The sequence below is a fragment of the Eptatretus burgeri genome, chromosome 9 (genome assembly GCF_056783735.1).
Source record: "Eptatretus burgeri isolate ZD-2024b chromosome 9, Ebu_testis_v1, whole genome shotgun sequence".
Classification (NCBI taxonomy): domain Eukaryota; kingdom Metazoa; phylum Chordata; class Myxini; order Myxiniformes; family Myxinidae; genus Eptatretus; species Eptatretus burgeri.
In genome coordinates, this window is record NC_140969.1 from 18,299,035 (window position 1) to 18,321,930 (window position 22,896).

General features: G+C 46.5%; 1 protein-coding gene across 6 annotated transcripts in view; it reads right to left on the reverse strand.

Moving 5' to 3' along the window:
• The window catches only part of LOC147019643 (protein PHTF2-like), a 114,698-nt gene that overhangs the window by 10,018 nt on the left and 81,784 nt on the right, over nucleotides 1-22,896 (reverse strand). For 3 of the 6 annotated variants that reach the window (XM_085894233.1, XM_085894231.1, XM_085894229.1), the window contains 4 exons: nucleotides 8,841-8,939; nucleotides 7,856-8,155; nucleotides 5,976-6,119; nucleotides 5,556-5,825 (listed from right to left, as the gene is read on the reverse strand). In XM_085894233.1, the coding sequence (XP_085750359.1) occupies nucleotides 5,556-5,825; nucleotides 5,976-6,119; nucleotides 7,856-8,155; nucleotides 8,841-8,939 (813 nt within the window). The remainder of the gene's footprint in view (nucleotides 1-5,555; nucleotides 5,826-5,975; nucleotides 6,120-7,855; nucleotides 8,156-8,840; nucleotides 8,940-22,896) is intronic. The other 3 variants (XM_085894232.1, XM_085894230.1, XM_085894234.1) reach the window with 2 other exon arrangements.

Here is a 22,896-nt window from a genome sequence, read left to right on the forward strand (position 1 = left end):
GTGCAGAGCACGATACTTGCAAAATCCATGAAACAAATTTGACCTCAAAAGTAATTGGTGGTTGAATTCAATGACCAAATATGCAACTTCTCTACAAATTTCAAGTGAATCGGATGAAAATTGACAATTTTTTTTAATTCGGCCTCTGTTGACCGTTTGGCTTATGTGGACCTCAAAAATAATTGGCTGGTTGAATTCAGTGACCTGAAATATAAATCCTCTTCAAATTTCAAGTCAATCGGATTAAAATGAAGGATTTTAGAAATCTGGTGGGCTTGGTGGTGGGCTTAGGATCCAAGGATCCCAAGTTCAAATCCCACTCGGCTTTTGAATTAATACCTGGTGGGGGAAGTGCCAGCTCTGCCTGTCATCCTTCCGAAGTCGACAAAATGAGCGCCAGCTTGCTGGTATTCTGCGTCGGAGTGGTGACCCGTCCAGGATTGTGCCCAATAGCCTAGGAGCATGCTAAGGCAGCACCAACACTCTGCAGAGTGTGGTCCCAATGGATGGATGGATCTATGTTGTTGACCTTTGGCATAGGTTGACCTTTTGAGCTCAAAAACAATGGGTTTCTTCCTTATGACAAACTGTACTATGTGATGAAGTTTCGTGAAGAACGGTTTAAAATTGTTTCCTGTAAGTGACAGACAGACAGACAGAAAGACCGACAGAATAACAAAGTCGACTGACCAATATACTTGAAAAATCTTCGATTTTGCAAGTAACAAACAAACAGACACACAGAAAGGGGTGAAAACATAACCTTACACTCTCCTACAGTCAGGTCAGTTAGGTTTCTGGACTGCCACTGGTAACATGTAACCCAGTGAGTGCTACCTGCCGCACGGTCGGGTTGTCGGCGACTAAACCGATACCCCTCACTGGCTTGCCAGTACAGAGGGTGACTGTGACACCCTGCCAGGACAAAAAACAACACCTGCCAAAGAGCGGATGAGCTCCTTTAGGGAGCCAACGGCCATCCAGTAAGATGGTGTCTCTGAAAAAACACCCATCCGGTGAGACCGGTGTTTTAGGTAGTCGGTTGTAGACAGCAACCGCTCAGGGTGGTACTACTGTTCTGACTTCGGAGCGTTAAAGTGGTGCCCGGAACCATCTTACACTCTCCGTGTCAGGTTTCCTGGTCTTACTTTCTGTCTCACTAAAACTATAGCTACCGGGCTAGCTTTAATATCTCTTTCTTGCAACCGAACACCATACACTTTTCAAACAAACATCATATACTTTTCATCATACATTTTTGTTCCTCACTCATTTTCCCTCCTCACTTTACATTCTCTTGCTTTTATTTTTCTTTCCTTTCATTTCCTTCAGACAGCCTGCAATGAAATATAAATATGATAAAGTCCGAAAAGTTAATAGCTCCTAGTTCCCGGCATTATGGGGTGCGAAGAATCCCTGGTGATCTGCCTGTCTCTGCTGCCAATGATGGGGGGGGGGGGGCTCAGGCAGTAGTCGTATCGGTCCCTCCCAAGACCCTTGCATTTTGAACCAACGTGACTCTTTTTCAATTCATTTCGACAACATTTGTGGTCTTTCTTCGAATCGTTCCTCTGTTGAACATCATCTAGCAAGCTCCTCTCCTAATATCTTGCTTCTCTCAGAGACCCAATTATCACATGACGTTCATGTTAATTCTTACAACATTTTGAACTACAACCTTCACTCACAATTCCGCTTCAAAAGAGGAGTCTGTGTCTACTCCATTATCAACACAACTGCCGTATGCCTTGTGGACCTCGAATATCCAAACTTTGATGTCATCTGGCTTAACATTTTTCTCCTGACCATCACTACCTTTCTCGGTTTCACTTACTGCTCTCCCAATTCAACAAACTTTATGGCTTTCTTTGACTATCATAACTCTTGCCATGAGGCCATAACATCTGAACACCCTCAAGCAGAACTTCTCTATCTATGAGACTTCAATGTACACCACAGGGAGTGACTGAAATCTTCCCACACGGATGCTGGGGGGGGGGGGGGGGGGTTGAAGGTCTTCCACTTTCCATTCTTAATGATTTGGAACAAATTATCACCCACCCTACCCATATCCCAGATCCCAGATCGTCATGACCACACGACCAATGCTTTGAATTTATTCCTCACTTCAAATCCGTTGCATTACAATGACACAATTTCACCTCCAATTGGTTCTTCTGACCACAATCTTGTGAACATCACTTTACTTACCACCACTTCTCCTCCTCCGATTGCTCTGACGAAACGCTATTATTGGCATTTCAATAATGCTGACTGGACTGGTTTACGAAATTTCTTCTCTGACTTTCCCCAGAGACTACTACCTCTCCTCGGGCGATGCCTCTATCTCTGCTGAACGTATAGCTGAGGTTATTTTTGCAGGAATGGAGGCTTATATCCCCTTCTCTTTCACATCTATCTCTCCTACCAATTCTTGGTTCAATAATTCCTACTCTGCGACCATTCGTGCAAGGGATGCCACATATCGGGCATGGAAAAAACTCTTCTTCCTCTGACTCGCATTCAGCTTTCATATCTGCCAGAAATAATTGCAAACATGTTATTTGTGAAGCGAAGCATTCCTTTATTCAAAAGAAATGTGACAACCTCTCATCTTCTTCCACTAATAGACATTTCTGGTTCTTAGCTAAAAGTATCTCCAACAAGTTCTGTCGCTCTACCTTTCCTTCACTTCTTCGTTCCAATGATACCATCGCTGTCTCTCTGACCAATAAAGCAACTTTTTTTGGTTCTCTTTTCTCCTCGAACTCCACACAAGATGATTCTAACATTCCATCTCCCTCTGATGCTCCCCTCACCAATCCTATGTCCCTCCCTAGAATCTCTTTTCATGTAGTCAAAAAAATACTCTCTCTCTGGACATAAGCAAGGCCGACAGGCAAGATGGCATTCCTCCCTGTGTCTTGAAGGAATGTGCTTCAGAACTTGCACCCATGCTTGGCTCGTTTGTTTCGTTTTTGTTTAAAAACCCAAACTTTTCACTTACCTGGAAACATGCCTTAGTACAGCCTATTTTAAAGAAGGGTGATCGTTCAAGCCCTTCTAACTACCGTCCCATTGCTCTGATTTCTACTGTTTCCAAAGTCTTTGAATGTCTTCTCAATTCCCATTTTCTCAAGCATCTTGAATCTCTCAGTCTTCTATCTGACCACCAATATGGCTTTCGCAAGTCAATATCTACAGGTTATATCCTTTCTTACATTACGAATGTCTGGGCCTCTTCTTTGAGAGACTTTGAGGAATCCTTTGTTGTAGGCCTTGACATCTCAAAAGCCTTTGACACTGTTTGGCATCAGGGTCTGATATCCAAGCTTCCCTCTTTCGACTTTCCTCCTTCACTCTGCTCTCTCATATCGAACTTTCTCTCCGACTGCTCTATCTCCGTAATTGTTGATAGTTCAACATCTCCCCCCTTCCCTATCAACAGCGGTGTACCTCAGGGTTCCGTTTTGTATCTAATACTCTTCCTTCTCTTTATCAATGACCTTCTTTCTTCCACAAATAGCCAAATGCACTCGTATGCTGATGACATTACATTCCTCCACGTCTTTCCCATCTGCCCCGTCTTCCCTCACTCAATCTACATCTCGTTTTATCACAGCCACCTCATTAAATTCGGATTTGGACAAGATCTCCCAGTGGGGCAAATGTAATCAAGTTAACTTTAATGCTTCAAAAACTCAATTTCTTTCCATCTCTCTCTCTAAAACTCCTCTCAATTCTCCAATCTCCTTTGAAAGCTCTACAATTACACCATGAGATACAATAAACCTACTAGGTATCACTCTAACATCAAATTTATCCTGAAATCCACACATTACGCAAATAGCCAAGTCTGCCTCGAAGAAATTAGGTCTGTTCATATGTCGAAGATTCTTCTCCTCTGAACAGTTGCTCCAACTATCTAAAGGATTGATTCGTCCTTGTATAACGTACTGCTCTCACATCGAGGGAGGTTCCAGCTCCACATACTTACTGGACGGAATTGAATACAAATTTATTCGACTTGTCAACTCCACCAAATGACCTCAAAACTTGACTGCTCAAATTATGCTGCAAAGCAGGCTCTCTTTTTCTTTTCTACAGATATTACTTTGGTTTCTGCTCGCAAGAACTTGCTGTTTGTGTACCTCCACCATTAGCGAGACCAAGGAATACTCAACAAGCCACATCACATGATTATTGTGTGGCCATTGGCAATTGTAGGGTGGGCCATTACGATGTTTGTTTCTTCCCCTCCACTGCCAAACTATTGAAATCTTTACCTTCTCATATCTTCCCAAACACTTATGACCTTCCCCTTTTCAAAAAGATTTTTTACTTTCTCAAAAACTCTGTCTATTCTCTCTTTTCTTTATTTTCTATTCATGCAGTTCTTATATTTAAGGCTTGGCCTTGATGAGGACTATTCAATCCATGCCTGTAGCCTTCAACATTAAAAATAAATAAAAAAACCTCCTTCACCTGTGGTGGCAGAGGTAACAAACTAAAAATGCTGGAACCATATTTTGGGATGCACACAGCAAGACAAATATACAATTGGAATGACGACTACAACCACTTCTTCTTCGTCGTTTGTATGCAGCACCAGGCTGCAGGGTAGCATCACTGGCTGAGGGCACGGTTAGATGCAATTCCTTCTGCTGGTTCGGGGAGGAATTTGGAATTTGTTCAGAGTGCTGGTGATAGCTCGCCTACTCTTCGTGAAGGACACCGTGGAATCTTTAACGTCCACCAACGAATGCTGACGGACTGGAAGCCCCCTTGACGTCCACCCAAGGGATGAGACACACATTGATGAATCACCCTGCCTGTGAAACCCCAGGATGACAGTTTATAGCTGGGTCAGGATTCAAACCCAGGCTAGACACAGCCTATAGGTGAGTGTGCGTACCTCCAGGCCATCTGGTCAGCCCACACATTAATGACAAAACAATAGCATTGGAGCAAGATGGCAGCATTCACCAGGCGAAACGGACAAATTTACCTCAAAAACACACCTTAGTCAGGTTGGGGAAAATTTAAAACCGTCGCTGGAAAAATATAAAGTTGTCATGAAGCTAATGAGATCACAGAAGGGAGTGTAGACATTAGTTTATGCACCAAAGAAGATGGGTACGTGAAGTCAAAATACAGAAATGTATGAAACCACCAACTCAAAGCTCCAGAGGTAAGAGTGGAATTGATCAGCCTTCAGAATGTGGTTCCACAAACGGAAGAAAAGAGCTAACCACAAAACTGCCAAGAATTCTTTTCTTAAAATAAGAAAAAAGTTTTCTTATGTAAAGAAAATTATTTTTGGTAGTGCATTTCATGCGATACTTACTTTCTACCTGCAATTATATTGTATTTTTATTCTCCACGAATCTTGTTCTTATCGACTGATGAACTTTTATGACTGATTTATATTGTTTGCCATTTATTACACAAGTTTTCAATGAATTTCAATTTGTGTACAACAATCTTCACAGCAAAATTAAATCATATACTTGAGAGCTTGTCTAACTGTATCGACAAAAGGGCGTTGTCCAAACCTGCTTATATGTCCGCTCTGCCACACAAAGTGTGAAGAAGAAGATCCAGGCAAGGCAGAAGCGCAACAGGCATCCCATGAGGACCATAATCTGCACAGCACAACTATTGCCTCCAAGCCCCAGAGCAAGCAGCTGGCTCCATGTGGAGTAGTATGAAGAATCCAGTCGAGCAGTGTGCAGCAAGCGGAGAGCAACAGGCAAAAGGCCAAGCAGTGCAGGTACCACAACACCCAGGAGTTGATAGACGGGACTCTGTTTGTAGACATTCACCTACAGAATGTGCAACGAAACTGTCATCTCTGAAATAGTGCATAGCCAACGTTTTGCTTCCATAGTGAATGTTGTTTGTACAACTTCAAACATCATTTAGCACTCACTGGCAGTCCAAGGCAAATGAGCAACATAAAGTGAGAGACTAACCTTGTTCATTATCATTCCGCTGACTTCCAGCACAGACATCTCAGCCTTCTTACATTCATCACCTTCCCACATGATGGCGCTCACCCTTTCCAAGCCAGATGAATGAGCACTTGGAAACAGCAGCTGGTTCTGAAAGAGGAAAAACTGGGTATGAAAGGCAAATGACATGTGATAGAATAATTTCTCATGTGTAAAAATCACATGCTCTGTAGTAGTCATGTGTTGATGTAATTCACTGATTGGTTGTCATGCAAGCAATGAGTATTTCACACCTGCAAAAAGACCAAGTGTAGGTGGCGATATCTGTTGTGTGGAGACTGTGTGGTGCACACTATGCTTCGTCCATCCATTGGGACCATACTCTGTGCAGAGCGTTGGTGCTGCCCCCTAAGCAGTCTCGACTATTGGGCACAATCCTGGACAGGTCGCCACTCTGACACATGATACCAGCAAGCTGGCACTCATTGTAAGTATTATCAATATCATTTAATAATCGGCTGCCCAAGTATCATAATTTGGTAATCAGCTTTCATTCAACGTCGGGGTCATTCATGGTATTCAGCTTGTTTCCATTTGAATATCCTGCGTTGGAGTGGAGACCTGTCCAGGATTATGCCCAATAGCCCAGGAAATTGTACAGAGCATCGGTGCTGCTGAAGCAGAGTATGGTCCCAATGGATGGATCCTTGCTTCCTGATTATTGCGTTATTTGGCCATCCTTAGAGTTTGGCTGTTTGGGGTCAACGTATTGCCCTTGAGGCACGGTTTTGTTGGACTCATCCACTTCTGCGGCATGCTTTTTGCCTTCAGCACACTCCTTAGTCGGGCTCGATCCCGGTCATGTGACATTACTGTTCAGTCCGTTAATCACTATGAAGGGATAAACACTTTCACTTACTTACAAAGTACTTACTCCTGACCACTTACAAAGCTTTTGTCCGTAGCCTGATGGAGTACTGCTCTCCCCTCTGGGCTGGTGCTCCTAACTCCCACCTTTCTCGGCTTCACGCTGTCGAAGCCCGGGCATTTAAGATCATCGGCATCTCCTGCAATGAAGCTGAGTCTTTGGGCCTCACACTCAATCACCGCAGGTTGGTCGGTGGCCTTTCTGTCTTCTACCGACTCCTCTCCAGCCTTGCCCCCCCCTGCTCTCTCTGCGATTTGTCCCCACCACATTTCCACAGGGCGCTCAAGGTCCGCCAACAACCCCCCTCTGGTAAAACTACCAAAATCACGAATCACTGCTCATCTTCACTCTTTCATTCCTCTTTTTTCCCACCTTTCGAATAAACTTCCTCACTCTATTCTTTCCTATTCTTCCCTCCAGGCTTTCAAAACAGCTGTTCACCACCACCTCTTATCTTCCCCCTTCCAAATCCTCGATCTTTTCTACCCCCGATAATCCACCCAAGCCCACTTCCTTCAATTCCCCTGCTTTCCTTCCTGAAAGTCCCTGTAATGTCCATCTTCTCTTCGCCATGTTCCCCATCCCATCCCAATCCCTCTCCCTTCCACAGTTCACCTAATGTGTCTGTTCCCCACTGTTTTGTCCCTTCCACTCCTGCCCCTCTTGTCTCATGCCCCCTTGCTGTGAGTTGTGCGTTAGCTCTCATACGAGCCTCGACAAGGTATACAAAAAAAAAACAAAAAAAAAACACGATCTTCCACTCAAAATCATACCCCAAACACACACACACAAGCATGTAAAGGCCATTTTCCCTGCTAAAGCGGGGGTTAGCCTTGCAGGCCCCATGACAATCTTCTCCACTTCACCCTATTTTCTGCATCTCCCCTTGCCCACATTTCTTCTTCCACCACCTTTAGCCAAGTTTTTCTCAGTATACCCCAAACACAAAGAAGTGGAATAAGTAAATCCATACCTGAGTGAAGGGGTCTTGATGAGGTACCCGGCGGGTGTGCCGTACTGCACTCCCAGCTTCACTATCAGACGATCCCGTGGAATTAACATCATCAGCAGCAGCAAGCAAGTCATCCCACAATAAATCTTCCGGTTCAGAGTCGTGCCGTGTGCTCTCAGAGTCATGACGAGAACCACCTCCATCATTGGTCACTGGAGTTGTGCCCCTGTCAGTCTCATCGCAGTTCCTCCAGATGGGGGCTTGTTGGGTTTCATTTATTTTGGGCTTCGTAGAACACAATGCTGTTGGTTTGGAAGGCACCTGAAAACAATTTAATAGTAATAACAACAACAAATGTAAAATACAGCACTGAAAACATTTTTCCTAGCATGGCATTTAGAAAATTGAGTGAAGTGTCCACTCAAATGTCATGGTGGCAAATCAAAAAATATTCCAATTGCATGTACATATTGGTGCCAGTTCTGTAAACCAAATCTAGGCATGTCAGAAGACCAGAAGAGCAAGATCTGTTTCCAAGCATAAGCATACTTTCCAACACAAAGTATTATGTAAAGTGATCTTAGACAGGGATAAGATAGCAAAAGCAAAGGAAAAACCCAAACAAATATATCCAGAGCAAAAGGCAGACACAAACGAACAGCTTATCATGTGGACAGATCATTGAGGCCCACAGGCTGCAGCTGCTTTATGTTCACGTTGATAAGAGCCATTAGGAGAGAAAGGAGAAACGCCAAGCTACATAAAAGTGTTCCCAAGTGAAATAAGCCAGGGCAAAGGTATTAGAGACAGAAGAAAAAGGGAACACGATGGCATCAGTGTGGACACTTGATGACAGCTGAAGTCAGAAAAACAGGCAGCTGCTTGGAGTAAAGCGGTTCTAGATTACAAAGACATGAAACATGTAGAGATAATGCAACAAGGCCCATCAACATCAGAGACCGGGTGCTAGCAGGCCGAGCCAAAACAGAGGTCAACCGACAAGTACCTGCAGAACCCCGGGGAAGAAACAGACATCCGAATCCATTTCCGTAGGACTTTGAGAGTCCAAGGACTTGTCGCTGTCTTCAATGGTTGAAGACTGGGCCTGTAGTCCAAGAAATATACAAAATGCACTTTTCTAGAATTTTTCTTAACTTTCAACAGATTCAAGGTCAATGGTTTGCCTTCAAATGATGAGATAGCTTCTTCAAGTAAGGACTGCTCCACAAAAGATCAACCGCATCATCTGCCAACATATCAGGTTAGAGCGGCAAGAAACACAAAACATCCTGAAAAGACCAGCACAGATAATATTTGATCTGAGCCTTGGAAATTCACCCTCAGAGATCGAATGAAAAGTGAAAATTGTTGAAAGTGTCAATTTCACCACAGTGCAGTCCTTGAGGAGCAATGTGGTGAATCTTAAAACTGGATGGAATGCTGCATCCCATCATTTTGTAGAACTGCAACCACACACAGTTAATTGGATTCTCATCCACGTGCATTCAAAGCAAACAGAGACAGCTCTGTATTAATAACTTCATATGAACCATTCTGTTGCTCCTCAAAATTGCCAAATAATTTGATAATAATTAATAATAAGCATAATAATCATAATAATAATGGTAATTGCATGTAGCATTTTATGCAAGGTTGGAATTCCTATCTTTCTTGGGCATTTAACCATATTTCAAAGTTGGCCTCCAAAGCCAGTTGCAATTAGGCATCCTTCGTCGTGCAAAGTTCTTCCTTTGCACAACTGAACTTCTATGCACCAACAAGGCTTTCATCTGCATAATGGAATACTACTCTCCCCTGCCTCACACCTTGCTTAGCTTGACACCGTGGAAACCACGGTTTTTAAGATTGTTGGAATTTCCCACGATGAAGCTGAGTCTATGGGCCTATCACTTTCCCATCACATACAGGTCAATGGTCTCTGTCTTCCACCACCGCTTTTCTGGTCTTGCACCCTTCTGCTCTTTCCCCACCCCCTCTTTCTACCCCCACCCCCTGCCCTCCACCAAGGTTTCTGCAGGGTCTACACGGACCAGCAGACAATTCACGATCAACCCCTTCGAGTGAAGCTATGTAAATCCAGGATCACCGTTCACCTTCACTCTGCTATTTTTGTCCCACCTTTGCAACCAATTTCCACACTTTCTTCAATTTCATTCTTCCCTCCAAGTCTTCAAGACAACTGTTCACCAGTATCTCAGATTGCCCAAATCCAAAACTATAATAATTTCTACACCCATTAAACCACTCCCACACCCCCCCTCCTCCTTTGAGATTGAGTTTTTCCCTCCTGTATCAATCTTGTCCATCTCATGCATCTTCTCCTGCCCCCCATTCCTCCCCACACCCATTGTTTGTCCAAGTCTCCCTTTACCTTGGGCTTCAACTCCGCTATTGGTGTTCCCCCTCTCTCTACTGTTCTTTTGTCCTGTTACGTCCTGATCTGTTCAGTATAGTAGCTCTTCCACAAGCCTCGACTGTGCAAAAAAAAAAACTTCAACAGAGTACAACTTGTTAAAAAGTCAATTATACTCCTTAAAACAGGCAGTCATATCTGTGGGTCCATTCGAAGGAAGAAAGAGGATCCCACAGATAAATAAATTTTCTAATGATGCAAGCAACAGAAACCCTGCCACACAAAAGCAATGGAGGGAAAAAAAAGATTGCTGAGGCTATAACATGGTCTGTTCTCATTGTTTGTCAATAAAATTGTCAATAAAAGCCACTGGAGGCACTTTGTAGTATGGTGACAATGACAGTTTTGGGACACTACCTTAGACACCCCCAAGCCTCCTATGATGATGTAACCACATAACCATATCACCATATAGCCTGATATTTACTTACGAGCAAATAACACCCGTCGCTTCACTGACGGGAATATTGGGAGGGGACAAAAGAGGTGGGAGAGAGAGACGGGGTGGAAGAGAGGGAAAGCAGGGAGGGGGAGTGAGGAAGGCAGGGGAACATAACCACCACCTGGATATGTCCGGAGATAACCACTGTCCAGAGACAGAGACACAGAGACACAGAGACACAGAGACACAGAGACACAGAGACAGAGACAGAGAGACAGAGAGAGAAACAGAGACAGACAGAGACAGGGAGAGAGAGATAGAGAGGGGGAGAGAGGGGGAGAGAGAGGGATAGAGAGAGGGATAGAGAGAGGGATAGAGAGAGGGATAGAGAGAGAGAGAGAGAGGGATAGAGAGAGGGATAGAGAGGGGGATAGAGAGGGGGATAGAGAGGGGGATAGAGAGGGGGATAGAGAGGGGGATAGAGAGGGATAGAGAGGGATAGAGAGGGGGATAGAGAGGGATAGAGAGGGATAGAGAGGGATAGAGAGGGATAGAGAGGGATAGAGAGGGATAGAGAGGGATAGAGAGGGATAGAGAGGGATAGAGAGGGATAGAGAGGGATAGAGAGGGATAGAGAGGGATAGAGAGGGATAGAGAGGGATAGAGAGGGATAGAGAGGGATAGAGAGGGATAGAGAGGGATAGAGAGGGATAGAGAGGGATAGAGAGGGATAGAGAGGGATAGAGAGGGATAGAGAGGGATAGAGAGAGAGATAGAGATAGAGATAGAGAGAGGGATAGAGAGAGGGATAGAGAGAGGGATAGAGAGAGGGATAGAGAGAGGGATAGAGAGAGGGATAGAGAGATAGAGAGAGAGAGATAGAGAGAGAGATAGAGAGAGATAGAGAGGGATAGAGAGGGATAGAGAGGGATAGAGAGGGATAGAGAGGGATAGAGAGGGATAGAGAGGGATAGAGAGGGATAGAGAGGGATAGAGAGGGATAGAGAGGGATAGAGAGGGATAGAGAGGGATAGAGAGGGATAGAGAGGGATAGAGAGGGATAGAGAGGGATAGAGAGGGATAGAGAGGGATAGAGAGGGATAGAGAGGGATAGAGAGGGATAGAGAGGGATAGAGAGGGATAGAGAGGGATAGAGAGGGATAGAGAGGGATAGAGAGGGATAGAGAGGGATAGAGAGGGATAGAGAGGGATAGAGAGGGATAGAGAGGGATAGAGAGGGATAGAGAGGGATAGAGAGGGATAGAGAGGGATAGAGAGGGATAGAGAGGGATAGAGAGGGATAGAGAGGGATAGAGAGGGATAGAGAGGGATAGAGAGGGATAGAGAGGGATAGAGAGGGATAGAGAGGGATAGAGAGGGATAGAGAGGGATAGAGAGGGATAGAGAGGGATAGAGAGGGATAGAGAGGGATAGAGAGGGATAGAGAGGGATAGAGAGTGATAGAGAGTGATAGAGAGTGATAGAGAGTGATAGAGAGTGATAGAGAGGGATAGAGAGGGATAGAGAGGGATAGAGAGGGATAGAGAGGGATAGAGAGGGATAGAGAGGGATAGAGAGGAGAGAGAGAGAGAGAGAGAGAGAGAGAGAGAGAGAGAGAGAGAGAGAGAGAGAGAGAGAGAGAGAGAGAGAGAGAGAGAGAGAGAGAGAGAGAGAGAGAGAGAGAGAGAGAGAGAGAGAGAGAGAGAGAGAGAGAGAGAGAGAGAGAGAGAGAGAGAGAGAGAAGAGGGCTGCACTATATTAGGAAGGGTTGGAGCAAGGATGGGACAAAGGGAGTTAGCAGAGAGAATGTGTTATGCTTTATGAAAAAAAACACACACACAAACACACACTATTCATGCTTGGCCGATATTGGCAATTTTTCGGTTATCAGCTGATTAGAATTAGTGTGATTACCGACTACATTACGGACTATATACAACCCAAAGACCTTGAGTATCTTTCACCCTTGTTTGGAGGAATTTAAATAAAGAAATAAAAAAAACTACGTTGCATTATCGACGTTTCAAGGAGATGTGCATAAACATTATTCTTTATAAACAGCTGCCACAGTAATAAAAAATGTTGGGTTTTGTCATAATTGTTTACAATTGAAAAGGGACACTTTCAAATCAATTATCAACTTCTCTATGCCTGCATGAACTGCTCATTGCAAGTCATACTTGTTTACAAATAAAATATCTTATCACAGGACATATCTGGGCATGCTTTCAGAGAAGTTTTATGGCTCTCTCCGATAATATAATGCGATAGTGATCCATCAGCTGCCTCGAGAGCTTCTCTGCTCAAGGACAGGGAATACGAGTTTGAAAGGCAAGACTTTTAAATGAACTGGCAACATGAGTTTGAAATAGATAGTATAAAAATGCCTCTTGAAGAACCCCCCAATCGAGTTCTTTACTCAAACCAAGGATCAACTAAAGACTAGTTTAACTTATGTTGGACAAAGGTATGCACTTTTTTTTCCCCTTAATCCGATATCGACAACATTTATCCCATAGTTTGATTGTAATTCGCTTAAAAAATATGTATTAACCCTCTCCAGTTCTTGCCCCTTAAAAAAACCCAAACTCATCAATGACAAATGGGGTGGTTGATTTAAACCTTCAAAATCGATGAATTTGATTCACAACTCAATGATAGAGAGTTCAATATTTTGTGTTCTGCGTTATAAAAATACGAGCAGAGTACCCACTCGACAGGCAATCTTGTTCCAAGCACACAACATGTTCTTCTGACACGCACCTTTATTTTGGCAGTGTATAAATAACAGACAGCTCTGTAGAGGCAAAAATAAAAAAAATCCATTAAGTTATGTGCATGAAGTAAAAACATACCTCCTGCTTAAAATTCAAAACACCTCACTGCACTGGAAAACGTGGGAACAACAACACTGTGCTGTAAATGGTGGAGACTTGTAATACCCTCTCCCATCTGGAGACGGTGCTACATGATAAACATTAATTTACATAGAGAATTTGCATCCGTCCCCTCCCTCTCCCCCCAAGACCACCGGCAAAGATAAAAACACCCCGATACAGTCATTGGGGTCATGTTGATCCTACATAGCAAGTCTAGATGTAATCGGCCCACAACTGTAGGAGGAGTAGCGTGCCAAACAAATAAACACACACAAACACTGATCCGTGAATTATGGTGAGGACAAGTGAAGAAAGGGGAAAGTGATTGTGAATTTAACATTCCATCTTTATTTAATTTTAGCATTGTTCCCGGGGGCAGGAACAATGCAGGCATGAAAGGCCGAATGGCCTTCTCATGCGCCAAAGTTCCCTGTGTAACGTTGTTAAGAACAGGAAGAAATGGGGAGGGGAGGACAGAGAGTTGGGAGTGAGGGTGCATGCAGTTAGAAGAGGGAGACAGATATTGGGAGGGAGGGGGTTGAGGACTTGGGATGTGGAAGGGGGTTGAGTACTTGGGTTTGGGGCAGTTGAGGACGTGAAGAAGAAAAGGGGAGAGGATGACATCGTTGGGTTGGGGGAGTGGAGGCAGAGAGGGGACAGCGCTGAGATCGAGGGTTTTGAACCTTTTGAGGGGTGGGGGAGGTGAGAACTTTGAGTTGGGAGGGGGTTTGAGGGTTTTAAGATAGGGGGAGGGAAGCAGAGTTTGGGTGTGGTGGTGGGGGTGGGGGCAGAGAGGAGATAGAGTTGGGATGGGGGGGTTGAGGACTTGGGATTGCATGTGTGTTTGTGTATGTGGGTGGGTGGGAGGGAGGGGGCTTATTGGCAACCTGAAGTCCCATTTTACATTATTTACATGGGTCCCAGGGAGTCCCGTTGGGTCTTTTCGGTATTTTGAGTCCTTGTGGTCTTTTGGGTCTTTAAGGGTTTTCAGTGTATTTAGGGTCTTGATGGTCTTTTTGGTCGTTGGTGTGTCTTGGGTCCTATTGGTCCTTGAGGTCATTTATGTATTTTGGATCTTCAGGTCTTTGCGGTCTGCATGGTCTTTTGGGTCCTCGGGGTCATTCAGGTCCTCAGGGTTGTTTTGGGTACTCTGGATACTTTAGGTTAAGTATTTCAGGTTACAATTGCGGGTGATGTCACGTCAGCTGTCCAACCAATGGGTGAAGAGTGGATATACATACAGACATACATGCATAATCACATACAATTGCTCCAATATATATATATATATATATATATATATATATATATATATATATATATATATATATATATATATATATATATATATATATATATATATTCTCTTCTTCTTCTTCTTCTTTGGGCTGTTCCCGTTAGGGGTCGCCACAGCGGATCATCCGTTATGATCCGCATAATGATTTGGCACAGGTTTTACGCCGGATGCCCTTCCTGACGCAACCCTGGTCACCTCTTACGACACAGGGATAATATATATATATATATATATATATATATATATATATATATATATATATATATATATATATATATATATATATATATATATATATATATATATATATATATATATATATGTGTGGTACAGGAAACAGGTTTTTTGGGGATGTTATGCAGGAGAAGATGAGAGAAAGATGTCGTGCAACAATTTTACAGCAACTTACAGAGGAGACACAGAGCAGATTTGTTGCGAGAATAAAACAGGCAAGATTTACAATGATCAAATAAAAACACTTATGCAATTCTACTTAAAGATGGCACCACACACTCAGACGCACACTCAGACGAAAATAAACCCAGATGTATGGCAAAGGAGCTTTTGCAGCCAGAGAGGGAGGTGAGCTGAGATCGCAGTTCTTTCAGGTACCTGAGTGTTGGAGGGAAGGGATGCTCCGTGGTGCGGCACCTGTCAATGGTCGTGCGACTCGGCCCATGGCCACCCGCGTGGAGACCGTGTCTGCGAAGGAGCCCAGGTCGAGTAGAGCGGAGTCCGAGGTGGGGATCAGGGCTGCAGACAGGACCCTACGAGAGACCCGGTCAAGGTCGGGTCGAGGTCTTCCCAGCTCTCACACTCGAAACGAATGACCCCCAAAGAGCGCAACCACTCCACGACCTTCCTCCTTCCTTTATCAGCCGATGAGCTGTCTCACTCTAATGCTCTGCCTAAGGCGACTCACTTTCCAGCTCACCCTCAAGACGACTCACTTTCCAGCTCACCAGACAACTCCAAACGAATGGTGTCATAATTTAAAGATCTCCCTTAGCGGGGAGGGGCCTTGGTGAAGCCGACGTCACTGTTCGCCCTGATTGTATGGGGCTTCCATGGGGCCGCCCTTTCTGGGTAGGGTTTCGGCCATACCGCGAAGCCCGCCCACTCCGTGTGTCCGGACTCGCCAAAAAAGGTACTACACAAAGATTCCACCTCGGACAGTGAGTCGCCGGCTTGGCGAGTCGGCGAACACGTGCTTGTTCAGCCCATGCGAGAGTAGCAAGCGAGATGAAGGTGCGAGCAGGCAGGGGGTACCGTGGGTCATCGTGGATGGGATATAATGATTTATTAATCTCACTAAAAAAAACATCGCAACACACCCCAGTGTCTTCCCACTATACACAAGGAGGGAGTTCTATCTGCAAATATACTTCATGGAATAACTGAATTGGGGACAACTGTATGTTTGTATGCATACGGTTCCTAGAACTGAAACAATATTGTTACGGCTGTGGAAATTCGCATTACACCTTAAAGGGCCCTCAGGTGAGATATCTCCATAGCTACATGTGTAGTTAGCCCAAACCCATTGTATATGGGGAATTTATGTGATTCATCCGGGCTGCGGCGCTTTGAGTTAGTCGTTTTTCTTTCTCTATCTTTTATTTCAAACAAACAGCAACTCAACAACCACGCCATCCCCACCACACTACAACAATGCCACACCACCACCTTCGCCTTTACCTTCACAACTTCATCCCACATCATCACTTCTATGGCCATTCCCGCACCACCTGTGAACACTGAACGTCGGGCTGTCTCGGGACCGTTCGGCGATTGGTGCCGAACACACCGAGCCACGAGCGCGAATGGCGGCCTTTCCGAGGGGAAAATTCGGATCAGAAACGCTTCACGCCCACTTCCCCTCCGTCCAATGGGCGAATGCGAGGCGACTTGGCCCCGCCTCCAAACGCGCATAGGTGAAGTCCGTTTATGCAAATATGCGGATCCAGGGAGGTTCACGCCCATTTTTGCCCGACCAATGGCTGAACAGAGGGTGGCGTGGCCCCGCCTCCAATCGCGTTTTGATCCGCATATTTGCATATCGGCTTCTCCTGCTGGCTATAAAGGCGCGAGAATTACCAGGTCGAGTGGAGTTGCTTTTGGAGACAAGGAGCGTTGCGTTGGTGGAGTTGAGTCAAGTGCGCGCGGTGGAGCTGCAGGCAAGGGAGCTCGGGAGGACGGCGGTCGGCGACGAGGTTGCAGTGTGGGGGATCGCTCATCTCGTCGCGGGACCCAAGCCAGCCAGCCACTCCCCTCCCCCAGGGCATCAACAATTTCCCCTTTCCCCCCGCGCTGAGATAGTGCAAAAGGGGGCCCCGTTCCTCCCCCACCCCAAACGTGGGGCCAAAAGCACGCCAGGGGCGAATGTGTCGTGACCCGGTGCGAGCAGCTGGATGGCCTCCTCCAGGAACGAGGGGAGGGAGTTTGCCCCCTTGAAGCTGATCATGACCAGGTGAGTTCGGTCGTGTCGAGCGAGTTCAAGGGGACGGGTGCTGCGAACGGGTGCACGTGCAGCTTGGGGGGTATAGAGGCCCCGGAACCCCTTGTGGTAGCGCGAGTCCCCAGCGTGAGTGTCCCGATGTGTGTGGTGAGATGTGTGAGTGCGCCCCCGTGTGTGAGTGGTGTGGTGGCAAGTGTGCCGAAGTGCGTGCTTCCCAGCACGCCGTGTGTGGATGAGGCACCGCGTGTGAGAGTCACCACGTGTGTGAGTGAAAGGGTCCGTGTGAGAGAGACAGTGTGTGTAAGAGAGCAGTATGTAAGGGAGATGTCGGTCGGCATGCGTGAGCATGCAGCCGCGTCTTCCGGGGTGAGTGTAATGGAGTGGTGTGTGAGCGTCGTGACACGCAGGTGTGCGTGGATCGAATGGAGACGACGACATGTGAGGGACAGGGGCCGAGTAGCGGCCGTAGCTATTTCGGGGACCGCACCGGGTTCACCCAGCAGCGAGCGCGAGGTCCGTGCTGTGCAACGCACAAGGCCGCCACGTGCGCACTTGCGGGAGTGAAGCCCGGTCCGGAAACGAGCACGGTGAATGTTGCCGATCCCGCGACGGACAAAGTTTAGGCAGGTAGACGGATTTGGACCGGATGGGTTCTCCACGCGAGCTTGTGTTCAGCTCCAACGGGCAGAGCACATGTGTTCGCGTGGGGAACCCCTCGAAGCGCGAGGGTTGTGTTTTTTTATGCGCCGGGTGACATCATGTCTGCGTGTGTGGTTGGAATCCGGCAGGAGGGTGAATCCCTGCCGGATGGTACCGTCCAAGAGGGACGAGGGACGCGAACAGCTGCCATGACGTCACGCCACAGGTGCGCGGCTGTGAATTGCCGCGCTGGTGTGCAGGTTGCGAGTTTCCGCGCTGGTGCTGCGCATTTTCATTAAAAAAAAAACAAGCCTCGCTTTCGGGTGAACAGGATTCCCGGGCATGGGGTGGAAGACCCCCCTGGTCAGGGCACATAATGGACAACTAGTTAGGGGGAAGGGTTAGCTTAGCTAGACCGGCTTCATGGGGCAGGGGTAAGTTCTCATGGGGCCCGTGAATGGGTTAGTTAGAGGGTTTTAGGTGAGATTTAGGAGGGGAAATTATTTATGGGATTATTTGGAGACATAGACAGACTTTGGATGTGTAGAGGGGACGTAGCTCAGCTACATAGTGTTAAAAGGAACGTGCTGTAGTGTAAGGGACGACGTGGGAGCACGAGTTAGTTAGGGGATGTAGTGAGCAGGATGGCAGAGTTAAGCGGTGTGTGTGTGTGTGTTGAAGAGTTGTGAGGTGTGAAAGGAAACATGTTGAGTGAGTGAGGCCAGCGGGTCTGTGTGAATGGAGCGAATGTGGAATGCATGGTGCGATGAGTGATTGGGGGGAGGAGTGACTCCCGCCCAAGGGACCCCGGGGTCAGTGGAAAGTGAGTTAGCTGGGGGTAGTCAAATTAACAAAAATGGAGGTCGTTTTGTTGTTGGTGGGAATGTAGGCTCGATACCCATTTGGAGGGGTGCAGGAGCCCTGTTGACAGGCTGGGAGCATGGCTGCGAAAGGTGAGTATCGCAGAGTGGGTACCCCGAGCGCCGGGCTAGTCGGCCGCGGTAGGCCAAGGGCCCATGGGGGGCCGGGATAGCGTAGTGGGCACTGGTGCGCCCGGGGCGCCGTTAGCCGCGTGGGCAGTGCTGTGGGCACGGGTGACCTTCGGAAAGGGGCCCGGGAAGCCAGCCTGCCACGTGAGCGTTTCAGGGGAGTCGCCAGGGAGGGCACTCCCCGGTGTTTAGGGAGCTGGTAGGCTCAGAGGCAGTGTAGTGCCCGGGGGTGCCATAGCTGGAGAATCGGCAGAGGGTAGTGCCTGCCAAGGGAGCCACGCGTCCCAGCCATGAGACCGTGTGAGGGCACGGAAAGAAAATTGGGGGGCGAGGCCCGAAATTGCGAGGACACCAACACAGGTGATGGGAATCTGGGTTGTTAAAACCGATAGCTTAAGCGAGAGGCGCTTGTTGAAAGCCCCGGGGTAGTTTTAGAGTTAATGGTTAGGGTAGATGAGGAAGTGTACCTCTCCGCACCATCCATCCCTTCGCTCTCGTTGTGGGCCACTGGACCCACTTTGGTTGAAGATCGCTGGAGTCTGGGGAAGCCATCCTGAGGCTTCGTTGGGCCTCGACACAGGATGCTAGCCCTCCCTCATTCCCCTCTGGGAAGGGAACGTCGGGGTTGGGAGTAGGCTTGGAGACGATAGGTTAGCCGAACAAGGACGATAAAGGGGGTTAGGGGACGAAATTATAGTGGGGAAGTAAGGAAAAAAAAAATAAAAGCAACAAAAAAATTAATTGGGGCTAAATTGGTTTTTACAAATTAATGGAGTGGGTATGGAGAGTGTCAGACAAAGGCGATAGGTTGGGAGGGAGACATGTAGGTAGGTCCGAGCCCGCCTTCTGAGTGGCCAGCACCACCGCACTCCCTCCACCAACCTCCACTGAAAGGCAAAGGCTGGCCAACTTCAACGGTTGGCTGTGTTACTTCAAGGCCTGTGCCGGCCACTTCATCGGCTGTCTGTTTGCTGCAAGGCCTGTGCCGGTCGGATCGTCCGACGGCTGTGTTATTGCAAGGCCTGTGCCGGCCCGCTTCATCGGCTGGCTGTTTGCTGCGAGGCCTGTACCGGCCGGATCGTCTGCAGCTGCTTACTACAAGGCCTGTGCCGGTCAGTTTCACTGCCGGCTGTGGTTGCTACAGCAGCCTTGCCATGCCTTGCCTGCCTGCCTTTGCCATTCATGCCTACTGCCCCCATCCATTTTGCCCCGTTCTGTTTTGATTTGCCTCCCCCCCCCTTGTTCATTGCCATGTGCGCCAGGATCCTTGCGCAAATTTGCAGGGACTGCCCTGATGGCAGCTGCAATACGGAACTGCACCAACAGCCCGTGCACCGTTGTTTGTTTGCGTTCATCCATCCATCCATCCATCCATCCATCTGCTCCACGGGACTGCATTGAGCAGCCTGTGCACCGTTTTGTTGCTTGCGTCAGTGCCCGTTCAGTGTTCTGCAGGGACTGCCTTGCAGGCAGCCACACCAGGAGACTGTGTTTGTGTAGCCCATGCACCGTTGTGGTTCACTGTGTTCATTTTAAAAGGGGGAGGCCTTGGACTGCGTGTGAGCAGCCAGCCACGTTCCCTGTCACCTGCACTGCATGAGCCAGAGACTGCATGTGAGCAGCCTGGCTCCCTGCTAACTGCTTTTCTCTTTGCAGAGTCCATTGATCCTGGGCCATGGTTTAGTGTAAAATTTGTAAGTTAAGGTTAAGATGTATTGTATATGAGTGCACCCCCGGCATGTCTGTCTTAAGGCCCGGTCACACCTTGACGTTTTAGCCAACGTATGCTGATTTTTAATTTTTTTTTCTAAAACGCTGGCACACGTTGAATACGTTATGGGTAAGTTTTGATAACATTGAGAGCACGCTGAAAAACACTGCCATACGTCGTTGTACGTTGGCTTTATACGTTGTACTTTTTGGTTGTGTTCAAATTTTTTCTTGCTTGAAATTTCACGACGTATGCCAGCGTATGACTCATACGTTCTGCTACGCTGGTCACAAGTTGTATGCACGGTCTGCGATCGTTGACAGACGTCAACACATGCTACTTGTAAGTTAATCATAAGTCGAGACACGCCGGCGTAATGTTTTGCGTACCCGAAACTTATTTCTAACCTGTGATTAACGTGTTGTTTGGCACGTTACGCGTTCGATGCTACACGTCGACAGACGTTACTTTTAAGTTACTCATAGGCTGAAAGACGTCGGTATAATGGATCGTCCTTGCGTCAGCGTCCACGGCCACGGCCAGGACACTTATTTGCAGCATTCTTCAAACTTTTCTTCGACATGACGAGGATGTTCACACTTCGATGTCTAGCTTGGCTATGATTCCAATTGTCCATCGGCAGCGTCTATTTAAAATAGTCGAGTTTGAGCGTTTGAACACGTTCAGAAGAAACGCTTCAAATTTCCAAACCCCAGCATCAAAAAACAAAGGCGAGTGACAGCAATTGAAATCGTTCATTGTAAACAATGAAAATAGCTGAGTGGTACCGTTTAAAAGTCGTTGAGTGTAAAAAAAAAATGCAATTGTTGAGCGCAAGCATCTACTTTCAATAGTGGAGATGCAGCCATTTAAATCGTTGAGTGGCAGCCTATGAATAGCAAACCCCACGTCACCGGCAAAGATAAACTGCCGCACGACATGGATAAGTTAGGCTATCGTTGGGCATAGTTTGTGAACGCCGGCTTCACGATAATTATTCGTTGGTATATCGTATCTATAAGTAACCAAAGCGCTCTACGCACATTATTAGTTCATTGTGCATTTGTCCAACCCGTTATGAATAGACCTAAATCGTAAAAACAAGCAATAGCTCATTGTTGAAAAAGTCCCATTAAAAATTAGACGCGAACAACTTCGAACAATGGTGAAAACTTGTCTCCTACTCGTGGACACGCGAATCCAAGGACGATCCATCATAACCCAAACCCTCCCCCTCACACTCACCTACTACTGCCAACATGAACAAACTAATACTAATACTAATACTGATACTGATACTGTTACTGCTGACATGGACATCGACTCAAAAAGGACTCGAAAACTCTGTTGGGTTCCCCTTTTATGAGCAGCATTTTTATATACCAATTCCAAAAACCGCTGGGAACACGTCTTCATATGGCAGTTGTAAGTTTGAAACACGTTCTTTTATTTTTTTTGTCAACCGGAAGACGTCATTTGAATACGTCTACATACGTCGATGTTGGTTGGGACTACGTACAGAATTGGTTCAAAGCACGTCAAACATAAGTTATAAATAAGTTTCGCGTAAAAAAGACATTACCGCGACGTGTTTCGACTTATGAGTAGCTTATAAGTAGCCTTTGTGGACGTGTGTAAGCGTCCACATATCGTGTGTAAAACTTATCCCCATCGCATGCGGAACGTGTGTCATACGCCGAGTACGTCGTAAAATTTTGAACATGTTCAAAATTTCTTGACGTACTCTACTTACTACGACGTATGATAGCGTATTTAGCGTTCTACTCGCGCATACCAAACTTACCCATACCGTATTCGACGTGCCCCAACGTTTTAGACACACTTTTTGTTACGTCAGCATACGCTGGCAAGATCGCCAAGGTGTGACCGCGATGTTGACCCTTCCATTTCTACGGCAGTTATGATTCGAATCGTTGTGCGTCAGCCTTTTAATAGGCTACGCCACGACATCGTCGGCGATGCGTGCAACGCGCTATGCCGAAGTTAGACTATCGTTGGGCATCGGTTGTGTAGGCCGACAACAGGTTCAGCATTCATTGGTATAAGTTATCTATAACACAACGAAACATTGTGTTGTTACCAATGCGTTATACATAAGACCAAGTCGCTATGAATACGTCCGAATCTTTAAAAAAAAAACATCAAAACTTCAACGTAAGCCAACGTTTTACATACATTTTAATACGTTGCCATCGCTGGCTAAAACGTCAAGGTGTGACCGGGCCTTTAGCGCCGGCAATTTTATTTAAGAC